The sequence below is a fragment of the Eutrigla gurnardus genome, assembly GCF_963514095.1.
Source record: "Eutrigla gurnardus genome assembly, chromosome: 11".
NCBI classification, from domain to species: Eukaryota; Metazoa; Chordata; class Actinopteri; order Perciformes; family Triglidae; genus Eutrigla; species Eutrigla gurnardus.
In genome coordinates this window covers 15,080,308-15,093,730 of record NC_139925.1, presented here as the reverse complement: position 1 = coordinate 15,093,730, position 13,423 = coordinate 15,080,308, and the positions used below count along the sequence as shown (strand labels likewise).

The 13,423-nt window shown below is 41.5% G+C and overlaps 1 protein-coding gene across 1 annotated transcript in view; it reads right to left on the bottom strand.

The window, feature by feature from the left end:
• Positions 1-13,423, bottom strand: part of arid5b (AT-rich interaction domain 5B) — a 71,809-nt gene that overhangs the window by 13,195 nt on the left and 45,191 nt on the right. The window contains exons 5-7 of the mRNA XM_084021986.1: positions 6,435-6,598; positions 4,910-5,189; positions 569-621 (exon numbers count right to left, since the gene is read on the bottom strand). Coding sequence (XP_083878112.1) covers positions 569-621; positions 4,910-5,189; positions 6,435-6,598 — 497 coding nt within the window. The remainder of the gene's footprint in view (positions 1-568; positions 622-4,909; positions 5,190-6,434; positions 6,599-13,423) is intronic.

Below are 13,423 nucleotides of genomic sequence, written 5' to 3'. Positions count from 1 at the left end.
CTGGCTGTCTGTTTGGATGACATTAAACCAGCTAGCTAATGAAGAAACGGGCATGAGCAATACACTTGACGACTTCACATCAAACATTGACTTCACTTTGGAAACACGTCGCACATGAATAGTGAATGAATAAATGGCAGGTGGGGATGCCAAGCTAAATGCCTGTGCCTCATACACGCTTATTTCTGGCTCTCTTCTGGTTGTGCATGAGCATGCGTGCGGGGGATGAGGGGATGTACTGTATGCGCATTTCACTTCATCCCCAACATGGGAAAAAATGAGCGATTTGACCAATTTCCTACTGACCAGCGCAGAGCAGAGGAACATGTGTTTTCCACTCCAAGGGGGTTTCGAAACATCAGTTGTGCTAAATGTGGCTCTGAGCAAGACTTTCTTCTTGGGAAAATAGTGAGTGACCTCAAGGGGCAAAAAAAGTATGGCAGAGAAAGAAAAAGACGTGGACGAAAGGAGGAGGGAAAACAAGGAATAATAAAAGAAAGAGGGGGAAACAGAAGAAAGGAAGGAAGGAAAAGAGAAGGAATATATCACCACATATGTTAACACTTACCAACTCATATCCTCCTAGTTTCTGAGCAGCTTGAAACATAGTCCAAAGGTTGACTGTGGGAGACACAAGACAAACAAGGCAGTCAGGATTTGAAACACATGACGTCACATACAGTCATTACACCAGAGAGGGGGGGATAAATACAGTGCTGGAGGAAGTAGTTAGATGCTTAAGTTAAGTACAAGCAGCCATACCAATACGTTTAAATACTCCGTCACAGTGTTACAAATCCTACATTTGATAATAAGCGCCGTCAAACATACTCGTCGTTATGCAGAATGGCCCCTTTCAGAGGATGAACAATCAACCGGTAGGATAGTGAAGTGATACGTACAAAAGAAACAGACAGACAGACAGATAGAAAGAAAGTGAAAACATATTATTGTCATTTTCACACAAAGCTCTGCTGCACTTCAGCTGAAAGGATGTCGACGAACACCGGGGTGCTCGTACAATCACCGCCATGTGATAAAATACAGAACGATACGCTTGATCCCGACAAAGAGATTTGTTAACCCTCAGCCACAGCCCGCAGGTATGAATGAAAAACCATTACAAGCACCAAACGCTCCACAATGTGCTCAACTTTCTGTTTGAACTGATGCAAATGCGTTTGTATTGATTTCCCCATGCAAATACCCCGTGACAAGCCAGATCAAAATACAGAGTCTTGTGTAACATTTTCCTAAAAATAGCCATGTAAGTTTGGGAAAGGGCTTCAAGAAATGGCTGCCTATCTTTGAGAAAAAACCCATAAACGTTTCCCACAAACAAAAGAACCACAAGCTCATTGGGGGACTGTTTTGTGCCAATGACATTTGTATTTGCTTTCTGTAACATCATTGTTTAACATTTTTATATGAAGGCCTATAAATAAGAAAAGGAGGCCTCGCCTGGGGAGAAATCCATCAAAATTCAATCTGTGCGTACACAAAGCCTTGCATTTGTCAAAATGACATTTTCCTATCTCCGCATTTGACAGCATTGATTTTTTTCCTTCCCTCCTCTCTGCTACCGTTGTCAATGCACGGGTGGAATAACAAAGGGAGCTGGGTAGGTTTTCTGTTTGAACTGAGCACTCCGGCGTATTGTGCTTTCTGACTGTAGAGACAGAAAGATGGTCTATTTAACTTGCTTGTTATGCATCGACTGTAATTACCACAATAGCACACGGGACTGAGACGGAACAGAACAGATAAAGGAAATGAGAGAACATGCCTTTTCTTAGATGTCTTGTCATTAGCAATTTCTTTTCTTAATTCCCCTCTATGTGGCAGGAGCAATTATCACTGAGATAAGGATGACAAAACAGGAACACAATGCAGCCTCGATGACACACACCGATGGCATGGCAATTAGACAACAAGGCTGAAAGAGGGAGACAAATTGGAACCGATGTTCACAATCACATGCTGATGCCCGAGCACTGAAGCACGCACAGTCGGGAACAGTCACACACGCACAGTCACTAGTAAATCTTGCAGATCAAGGGCATTCTGAATGTACAATGCAACTTCAACTACTCCTGTTTTATTCTTCCCTAAATCCACTTTCCCGCTCGCCCCATTCTTCCTGCGCCCGTACAACTTCAATGGCAGCAGCTGTAGAGCAAAGTCAATATTAATAAAAGTAATAAAAAATGGAAGGACAGCAGCTCGCATGAATAAACTACAGCACAAAAGTGGTTCTCCTCTCCGACGGTGCTGCTCCTCACATGTAAAAGCCAACTATTTTCTGTCATTTCCTGTGATTCAGGTGTAAGTTAGTTCAGCCTCTATGAATGGGTTTACTGAAGTAATTTAGAGCGATGTTTCCTCTTTCTTTGTGAAAGGATACTCAGTCGACGACTGTCGAAGCATCTACTAAATAGTAAAATAATCTGCAACACTGTCTATGACTGAATACTCGAATGTTTATTATTTTAAGCAGAAATAGTGGGAAAATACCAAAACAATATGAATGAATATCTCTGGATTTTGAAATGCTAGTCGGACAAAACAAGACATCTGGAGATGTCACCTTGGACTCTGGAAAGTTGTGATTTTCACCATTTTTGACATTTCCTAATCCAAACAAATAACTGAAAGAGAAACAAACTGACGAATAGAATTTGTTTCCAGACTATTAAAATATAAAGATTTGTTACTTGCTACCATAATCAACTGAATATATCTTGATGATTACAGGCGCTGCGTCTCAGATCAGCGCTTTGCTCGAAGACGATCTACGCATACAAACCATGGAGTGGAATATAAATCTAGCATGAGAGGGAGGCAGGAAAACAAGAAAAAGCAAAACTAATATTACTGGGTTTAAAATATGTTAGGAGCCAATTGAGGTAAAGGCAGATTGATTGCATTTTGGGGTTTATATCTCTCTGCTGGGCTGTAAAGAGTCAGTCTTTAAAAAATAAAACCGGGTGAGCCTCCTTAGCTAGGTGGTGAAGAGGAATAAACAGTCCATGTTCGTTCTGTTTTTTTTTTGGAGGTAAATCAAATGGAAGTGGTGCAGCCAACAAAGCATGGGCAAGTCTGGTAAATCATTCAACCATCTGTTGCTTTGTTAAACTCCAGAGAACTTCATAAAAGGATTATTACTCAAACGCAACTAAAATAACATTATTCCAATTTCCATTACAGGAAAGCGAGTTCTTTGATCACATAATGCATTTGTAGCGAGTTTAAACGGGACGAATGTGAAAATGGCGCCTGATTACATCTAAGGGTTTGTTGTATTAATTATGATGTGTTTTTTTTCCTCTCCCCCCTCATCGTTACATGTGCTGATGTGTGCTCGCTGCCAAGGACGAAGTTTAAACAGCATGATTTCACCATTTAATGAGGGCCTTGCTTATGATGTGTCTGGATTTGAGATTCAAAGCATGTACTGTATGTAAAACAGTTGGCCTCGACTTTATTCCGAGCTCAAACAGAGAAATGCCAACTAAAAGTAAAGCATGTCGGGTATGTAATTCTCCCTCTGTCTCTCTCTCTCTCTCTCTCTGCATCTTCCTGGCTCCCTCGCTCTGTCTCCCTCCACCACAATGACCTATTTAAGCGACAACATGTCGGCAGTCAAGATGACAGGATTGTCAAAATACCGTGGCGGGGTTAGCAGAGTCAAGGCGACCGCAGCTTACCTTCATGTAATAGTTTACAGTAATGAGTTTTACTGGGCTATAAACTGTCACTGTTAAACTCTCTCCCTCGTCTGCCTTCTTGTTAATTTGCTGTTGTTGCTCCGTTCCGATGCGAGTGGCTTCATCGCTCTCGGCTGGTTTGACACGAAAAAAAAGCAAACGTGCTTTTCCTTTTCCTCCACTAAAGACCGAAGAAAGGAGCGTGTTTGAAATCCACGGTTTGAGGTGAGAGCCCACATTCCCACGTGTCTCGCATCGAGATGAAACACATAAAACAAACGCAAACACTGAGAACGGTTTCAAGAGACCGGAGCGTGCCCTTTGTGATGTCTGCGTGCATGTTTCCTCCTCCCCGTCCCGTGCACATCGAGTGCAAAGCTAAGCATCCGACCTATATTGGAAAAAAAAAATAAAAAAATAAAAAACTTTCATCTTGGGCAGACGTGTTTCGCATACGCGCGGCGCTCTTCCAACATTGTTAGAGGACGTTCATGGCCTTCACAGGAAACCCCTTTGACAACTTGGAGGAGATATTCTCTCCTTATATATAAAAGCAACTCAACATGGGCTCTGACAGGAAGCCTCCTGAGTATTTTACTTACCAGTCAGAAGAAGGGATTTTTCTCAACATCGAAAAATATTTCCACAGATTAAATGTGTTTTTTTTGTGTGTGTTTCATAGTTCAACAGTAAGGTAATTTATGCCCCAAATGGTTGATTTTGGGCATAAAGCCTGCAGTTAGTTGGCAGCCATCTTCATTTCTTCCCCTAAAGCTCTAATATTCGGGGTAGTTAGGACACAGTCTCTGCCCTTGACTTGGCTGAAAGGCAGCTCCTCTTCTGATCACAACAGGGGGGGGATATAGATAACGTGGTTAGAGACGCTGATCAAAATCCACACAGGGGCTTTTCAATGCTTATCTTACCATCACGTGTGACTTACAGAGCGCCATTTCACTCCGGTATCTAAATTGACATCTAATTTCTGTTACTGATTTTCCTTCTGTTTGTTTCTCAAAGCACAAACATTTTAGAGTTGAAATAATGCGTTTTCCTTTTTGCATGGACATTTTTTGGGGTTTGTTTGGGTACTTTTCACCTGTTCCTACAGGTGTCTTCTACGCTCCTATTGAGCCTGAACTAGAGTACTATTGTTTAAACATGGCGTGTGAGAGAATAAGAGGATAAGTTGTCATACTCACTCTGTTTGAAGCCGAGGAAGGGGATCCTCTCTATGGGCGTGTCTCTTTCTTTCATGTACTTGTAGAGCTCCACTAAGAAAGCCTGCTCCTCCGCTCGGCTCTCCTCTGATGTTTCCTCCTCTTTCTGTTCCTCCTTCTCGTTCCGCTCCTCTTTTTCCTTTTCCTTATCCCTCCCTCTCTCCTTCTCCTCGGCAGAGGATTTCCTGCCGAGGCCGTTGGCCTTGTGTCTGGATGCCGGGTTAATTCTCCCGTTGGGTACCGTTTTACAGTTGGGTTTGACCTGCAAAGAGAGCAGGTGAAGCACTGTCACTTGAGTGTTGTCAGACGGTTCGGATGTGTTTGTTTCAAGCACAAACAATGTATATTTAGTGGAAGCCTCACATTGGTTATCAATAGAGCAGCTCTTGTCTAGCTTCGGGGAGAGAATGGTTTTATCAGTCCAAGGTCGTCGGAATAACAGCATTTCCTTCCCTTGAATTTTACAACCAATGTTGGATAAAAACTTGTGGCCTTTATGGAAAGTGTGACTTACATTTTTCACTGTATTCTGGTATTTTAGGGACCAAATGATTAATCGAGAACATAATTGGCAGATTATTCCATAATGAAAAGAATCGTTGACCAAGTATACCACAGGTATGCCATTTACTAATAAGATTAAATCAATTTGCCATAATCTAAAATGTTTTATGTAGTTCCTCAAGTCCTACACCTATGTCATATTAGGTCAACTGTAATCTCTATAAACAGATATCTGCATACGGATGCACTGTTGTGACCCTGATATTTCAAAATTCAATATTGATATGAATAACATACACACAGTTATGGTTACAGACTCTCGCCACCACCATACACTTGTATTTTGAGTATTTGTTTGCCAAAAAGAGACAAAAGACGCAATAAATAAACTTAATGATGATGGCATTATTTTCGTTTTCATAGATACACACACCGTGAATTATGGTCACAATAATCATGTAGGGATAATCTGATAGTCACAGTCCACAAACACTATCATGTTTGACTGCATGTACTGTACAGAATGTGCAGAATAGTTTAGTCTTGTGTTGACCTGGAAAACAACTGGTTGGCAACACAGGTTTGTATATTCTGTATTTTTTTTTTTTTAAATGTAACCTTTATTTATCAAGTTTAATCCAATTGAGATTTTGAATCTATTTTACAAGGGGGTCCTGGTTAACATGGCAGCGTACATAAAAGCAACATAGAAACAAAAAAGTATGTGAAATGGGACTTGAACTTGAATACTCGTCACTTAATCAACTTTATTTATTCATAATGGGCTGTTTTTGTACACATACTTGCATAATTCACTTACATGTTATATTAGTCTAAAGTAATGTCTATATAGTATAAAGCTTTCATCGATTTCTTTAATCTCAAAGAGTTTAACTGTGTTCTTAGCTCTCAGACTGTTGTGATGTGAACATGTCAACACTTCCCCGCGGGCATCAATAAAGTCTGATCTTGTCTAAAGTGATCTTCTGTTATCTTATCTTACCTTAGTAGTAGCTTTGCTGTCTGGGCTGCAGGGGTCCTGCGCCGTCACTGCCGTTGACCCCTGAGTTGACCCCGATGACCCTTGACCCTGAGCCTGACCCTGGGAGTCCCTCCTCTGAGAGATGGACAGCTTCTTCTTCCGGGGTCGCCCCTTCAGGTTAGGAGCTGAGGAAGGAAAGGTGACGGTGAGAATAACCCTTTAGGTGGAAACACGTGCTGTGAGGCCACGCTGTGCGGTTGAAGGCCCTCAACACCCACGCGGGTGTTTTCAGTTACTCTGGCCGATCCAAGGTTGAAGGTGGTCGGACCTTTGATGGGAATGTTTGGGTCACAAATCTTCATCTACTAATAAGGATGACAAAGGGGAGATTTCACCCTGCCCTCACTGGTTCAACCGAGCTAACAGGAGACTCAGGAAGATCTCACTCATTTAGTCAGTACACACCCACACAGTCCAGAGGAGAAGTCTCATCAGCCAGATTAATAGAAAACACCTGTGTGGGCGTGCAGAGGCTTTAAATCACTTATATTATTTTTTAACATTTGGTTGTTTTTAAACTTAAAACAATCGCATTATCATCGAGAGGAGGATTAAAAGAGATCTGAAAACATTTATAGACGTGTTTCCTTTCTGGGAACTAGTTGACGATGACAGAGGCCATGACAAGAACATTTAGTCAGGGGAAGGAATTTCACAGGCCTGCTAGCCTGTGGCTAATTATTTTTAAACTGGATTAGTGCAACATTGTGTTGATTGGGGTAGCAGGATGCCAAATTGCTCCCGTGTGCCGGTAAACACAGTCCTCAAGTTCCCCCTCAGCCTACGAGAGCAAGTACATTTAAATTCAGGCAGATGCATTTTGAAGATTTGAGATGAGGGGGCGCCGTAGCATTGGGGTAATAAGTATAATACTGTAAATGACAGATGTTGTTTAACCCACAAACCCACTACAGGGAAGAACCGTTTTTAGCTGGGAGAAATATTCGATACACATGCGACACAAAAACTCACCACAACGACATGTATAATATTTTTGCTTGTTTTTTTTTCTTTACATGCTGCCACAGTTGTCATCTCGTCATCTCGGCGAGTCCAATAAAGAATGACATTCTGCTAAAGCACCTCAGATGTAGCGATCGCCATGTCTTTATTCCTCCGGTTAGCCCGCTCATGTCTTAAAGCTGAATGCTGTTAATTAAAAACACGTGAACCTGCCTGAGCTCTTTGTTTGAATGGCTGGCAGATATAATTGCTCAGTTCACATTACACACACAATAAAGTATTTAAGCCTTCAACTCCTTTGTACACCCACGTTTATGTCAACTAGCAACTGTAATGTAACTTTTTGGCAGAGTGCCTTGCCTCCACGCAGCAACACAGAGATAAAAAAAAAAAAAAAGGAGCGAAAGAAAAAGAGAGAAACATCAAATAATCCAAGTTCAGTCACGTATTTCACAGCGTCGACATTCTTTCTCTCCATCTGCAATGACAATTAAATCACATCCAAGGTTGTTCTCTGCCAAAAGGGGCTCTATGATTATTTTTTGTCGGATCAAATTCCCATCATGAAAATGTTACAATAACACTGGAGGTGAATCAAACTAAGAGGGAGTCATTAAAAAGGGTAAAACGATCGCGACTCGCTAACCTATCATTTCATGTTGTTATTTTCACAACCGCTACGTTGCGGAGGAACAGCGCGGGGAAAATTCCAAGGGCATTTGTTGTGCATTTGTCATCCCTCTGGCACTGAAAAGTTCTCAACACTGTAATCTTTACTTAGCAAGCACTGGGTGTGTTCCGTCAGTGTTTTCTCATTCTGCTGCCTCTTTCATTCTGCTGTTTACTCATTAATGCTGAGAAATTACATAAACGCTCTTATTTATTTATTAACTTGGGTTTATTTCCGAAGGCACAGAGACATAATGCTCATATCATAGCGTTTATAGCCTGAGTTCATTTGCAATGCTTGAGCCTATGTAAATACAATCCATATGTAACTAAACAAATTACAAACCATGAACAGATGCCTCATTTGAAAAAAAAAAGCTTTTCAACTAGAATCTTAAAGTCAAGCTGAAACGGCCTTTCAGGAGTAACTAGCTTCCGTACTGTGATGCATTTCTGAGTGAAACAGGATATGGAGGACGGTTGAAAGGAATTTGATTTCGACCTTCTCAAGCTCTGTGCAGTTCCATGTTCAAATTAATTGGGGCTTACTGTGTTTTTTTTTAAGGAAGAAAGAAAACATTGGATTTTCATATAAAAATACAAAGAAATCTATTAATTTTTGGTAATTGTTTCTGCATGTTAAAAACGTGCACTGAGGATGCTATCTAAAAAGGTTAAAAGGACATTTTCATTTGAGCTCATACGGGTGCATTTCGATTGCCTCTCAACACGTCGACACCTGCATGAGCCAAGGCTCGTAGCCTCGTAGCTAACGGTGCTAACAGCGCTAACGGAACAAACTACGGCGGATACCCCGACAGAGCTAACAGCGTTGACCCGGGAGGGAACTGGAGGTCGGGTGCAACGCTTCCTAACGACGTCACTCAGGTGGCCATCGTCCCCCGTCGCATGAAAGCAGTGCAGCGAACGGACGCTAGCTAATGGGGCACGCTCACACGTATGAACATGCACTAAAAGCATCCGCGGTCGGCCCAGCTATGTCAACAATGCAAGGTGAAGCTCGGATAACAGCGCACACAGAGGGAGGGCAACATAACTCCACTATATCTTTACATGGTGTACAGTTGTTTGCTGAGTGTCATATACTGCTCCTTTAAGAGAAGTATCTGATGACGACATGCTAGACATATACACTGCATTAAAAACACATCTGCAATCATAATATACACAAACATTATGTGACAGATGACTAATGCGTGCAGCTTTGACTTGATTTATTTGTGACATCAGTTTAAACAAACGTTGCCGTTCTGAATGAGGTCACACTCCCAGTGTGGTTTTGTTTTTAGTCCAATCACTTAAACCCCCCCCCCCCCCCCCCCCCCCCCCCCCCAACACTTACATAACCTGCCTGTCTGTTTACATATTCCATCAGGTCAAATACTGCTGTGTAAGAAAATGCTGCAATTACAGCAAAAACGCTGCTGCATAACACAGGGTGACACAGAGTTTACATTCATCGACTTATTGTAGGACGAACTGAATCCAGCCAAAGCAGACATTACTGTAAACTGGGGTCAAATGGTGCATTGGTGTATTTTAGTGAACGTACACAAAAAAAAGGCACACAAGGTCAAGCACAGGCGATCTTTCCTGTGCTGCAGAAATTGTGCAGAACTGCTGATCTGCTCTCCTCATGGCAGAGTTGCATAAGAGAGCGAGTCATCAGCTTTAGAATAACACAAAGAAAATCAAACCGACTCTGTGCAGATTGATTTTTCTCGAATGGAAACAAAGACATTTATAGTCTGTGAAAAACACACAGAAAAAAAACACAGAGCCAACATCAGAAGATAATGATTTTACAGCACTCTGGGAGATGGGATATTTTTACCACCCTGTGGGCATTAAGTGTTTTTGTCAATGTACTAGATAAGAAAGAGCACATTTAAGTATACACGATACTTTCCTTAACAAGCCAAAAATGGGCAGTGTAGTCATACACCAAAAATAGTTGCTTACCAAGCTGCCAAGCACCTAGTTTGCTTCCCATGGAGTTACTGATTGTTCAGCCTGTGGCTTTCTGTTCATCTGGTTCATTAATATGACTTGGAGAAGAGCGTTGAGGTGACCAGAGGACTCTTTCCTGGTCCTTCACAAACCTAGAACCACACACTCACACACTCACACACACACACAGGTGAGGGGTATTCCTGGGGGTGTGAATCCATCATGCCTTGTCACAGAGCGCAGCCCAGAGCCACGGAAGTCACGGCGACATCGGCAGCCAGACAACACAGCCTGACAACTTGATCTCTAGATGCAGCCGAACACTCTCGGCTCTTAACAGCTTTGCGACGTGGCTTCGTCAAATACATTCTCCCCCCTCAGATTCAATTAAATACGGCCCCTAACGCCTCTGTTTCACTGCCATTCAGTTGATGTCAATGATAATGAAAAAGTCATTAGAGACAGCTCAGGAAGGGCTCTGACGGTTCTATGCATCAACACAGTGGAGCCACGGGGAACCACGACAAAATAGACTGATTGATTGAGAGACGGCTGGGAACGGAGAGACGTATCAAGACGACTGGAGGATTCGACTGATGGATGCCTCGCTTGATAACGCTCCCAAAATTGACTGGGGGAAGAAAAAGCTCAATATCTACATGTGTTCACTTAATGATTGTGTCTTTAAAGGAGGGCGGTTTGGAAAATCCTCTTTAAATCAGACGGACAAAGTATTGCTCTGATAGTGCACATTTCTTTGTATTTGATTTGGCAAAGAGCAATTAAAAAAGATACTTTGATGTATTCTGGTAGATTAGCAGCCAACGCTGCCTTTCATTTGGCAGTTTGTGACAGAAATAATCGACGACAGCTGGTGCAGTGGTTACTTCTTTTTATGGGTCAACGGACGGCAATTTTGGTCGCTTGGTCAGTCCACCGCTTCGGTCTGAACCGAAATACCTCAGCTACTATTGTATAGGCTGGCACAACATGTTTTCCATTTATATTCCTATAGACAATGTATCGTAATAACTTCGGTGACCCCGACTTTTCTCTCTAGCGCCACCATGAGGTCATTTATATTTTTGCATGAAATTAGTGAAATTTGGTTCATGTCCCTCTCAGGATGAATTGTAATTAGGTCATTCCTGATTATTCATGTTAATTTGCCTAATATTTAAATTTATTTTCTTATCGTTTTGCAGGTATGCTTAGTCCTGTCATTTGTTTCTAGTGCTTTTTAACGTGGTTAACATCGTACCAAGTTAACATCACTTTGTTAGCCTTGTCATTATGAGCATGTTAGCATGCCGATGTTAGCATTTAGCTCAAAACTATACCTACTTGCAGCTCCATAGTGGACTGTGACTGTAGACTTGTAGTTAAACTGTAGACATGAAGTGAAGGGTTATTTAGATATCTACTTTTTTCTCATTAATCATATTATGTTAAAGAGGCTGTGATGAATGTTGATCATTCACTTTATGACATAAATAGAAACTGGAATAAATCCCTTTCAAAAAACACAACTGTTTGTTTTTAGTTAATTGAGTTAAGAAACCTACTGAGCTCAATAAATAACACTGAGGCAATTATGTGCAAATTAAATATGAAGTCATTACATCTAAGAGAACTGTGACTGGCTGACTAACCGAAGAAGAAGAAGAATCTGCCAATCGGCACTTTCATCAGTCAACACTCCCACTCGCCTTCACTCAAACGCTTAATTTTGCAACTTCAACTTCCTCTCACACAGTCAGGTCCAAGTTCAAAGAGGTGAAGGAGGAGGAGGAGGAGGAGGGTGAGCGAGGCATGACTAGAACAAGTAGTGGTACGTGAAAAACATGTTTTGACATATTTTGCCATCTCACTTGGATACAAATTCACTAAAGGCCTGACACCTCCTCAGCAATTATGAGCGTAGCTCGCTGCCAAAATAATATTCATGTTGCAATACATGGCCTTGTCTGTACAGTACAGTATGTCCCCCAGGACAGAACATAATACAAAACACTGCCATTTTAATTCTAATTCACCTTCTGTAAAAGAAAAATCAATGTCTCCCTGGGATTACAACTCCTTCATGAGATAAGTGTGGCAAGGTCAAACATGTGGCATTTAAATACAAAATAAAATGACATAAACCATCCTGTTACTAAATGCTGAAACATACCAGATCTTTCCATTCAACCGTTCACATGAGCTAAGCAGCACAGAGACATTGACAAGTAGAATTACATCCTGGCTCCGTTATAATCGATATGAATTCTCCCAGAGAGATCCGGTCAGTCAATGTGAAGTCACTCCTTCATGAGTTACACGGTGAAGACTTTAAGGATTTTTAACCAAACACAGCGTAAAGTCGTCTGTGAAACATCCGACGGGCACAGACCACAATGACCACAGCTTCAAGACGGATACGTATCCGCAAGTCAGAGAGGGAATTGAAAATGAAACTCTACCTGTGAATCCGCCCACACGCAGACAAAGAAGGTCACCCAGTTCTGGCATACATGGTTACAGTGGTGCCCTGGAAATTTACAGCCAGTCGTAAAACATAAGTCACCATGACAGACAGTATTCAAACCCTGTAAGCACTGAGCATTTTCACGTATGTTAAAAAAAAACGATCCCGATCATGAGTCCATAATGCAGCTGGAAAAAGAAAACGTTCTAGTTAAAAAAACAGACGCAGAGTTTTGCAATTCAAATTAGACTTGAATAAAATATGATTCACGGCATTCTAAATATGATTCATAAGAAACGATAAGAGCGCCTGTCAGAACGCAAAAAGATAAATAAGTAAATACATAAAAAAAGAAAAAGGATAAACCCTGACAAATCATGATACAATACAGCCTCTGATACAGCTCTTGAGACACAGACTTTAATCTGTGGAGCAGCGGAGCATTAAATGTGCGATCACTGAAGTGATATTGCACTTTGGTGGAACATTTTAACTCCGCTGGAGGCACAGGGATGTGACAAGGGAGGCTCCAAAGCTGCGAGTTAACAGTACCAGAGATAATATTTAAAAAAAAAAAAAAGGAAGCAATGACTGATTCCTCAGCCAACAGTGACGGGCGACCGTGCATCGTCACATCAAAGACCCCGCAGGTTGGAGAGATTCCAAGTGTTTCTGCTCAAGGACGGCGTGTTTCTGACCACAGGAGGCGACTTTACATTTCTGTGTTTGATTGAGAAACACGTCTGTGCTATAGTTTCTTTCTCAAGCTCATTTCTAAATAAACATGTTACAAGTTACTCTGATCAAAAAGGTTTTCTTGCACAAAATATCAAGAAAACTAAACTGAATTCTTAATATCTGAGCACATGCATGCAATAGA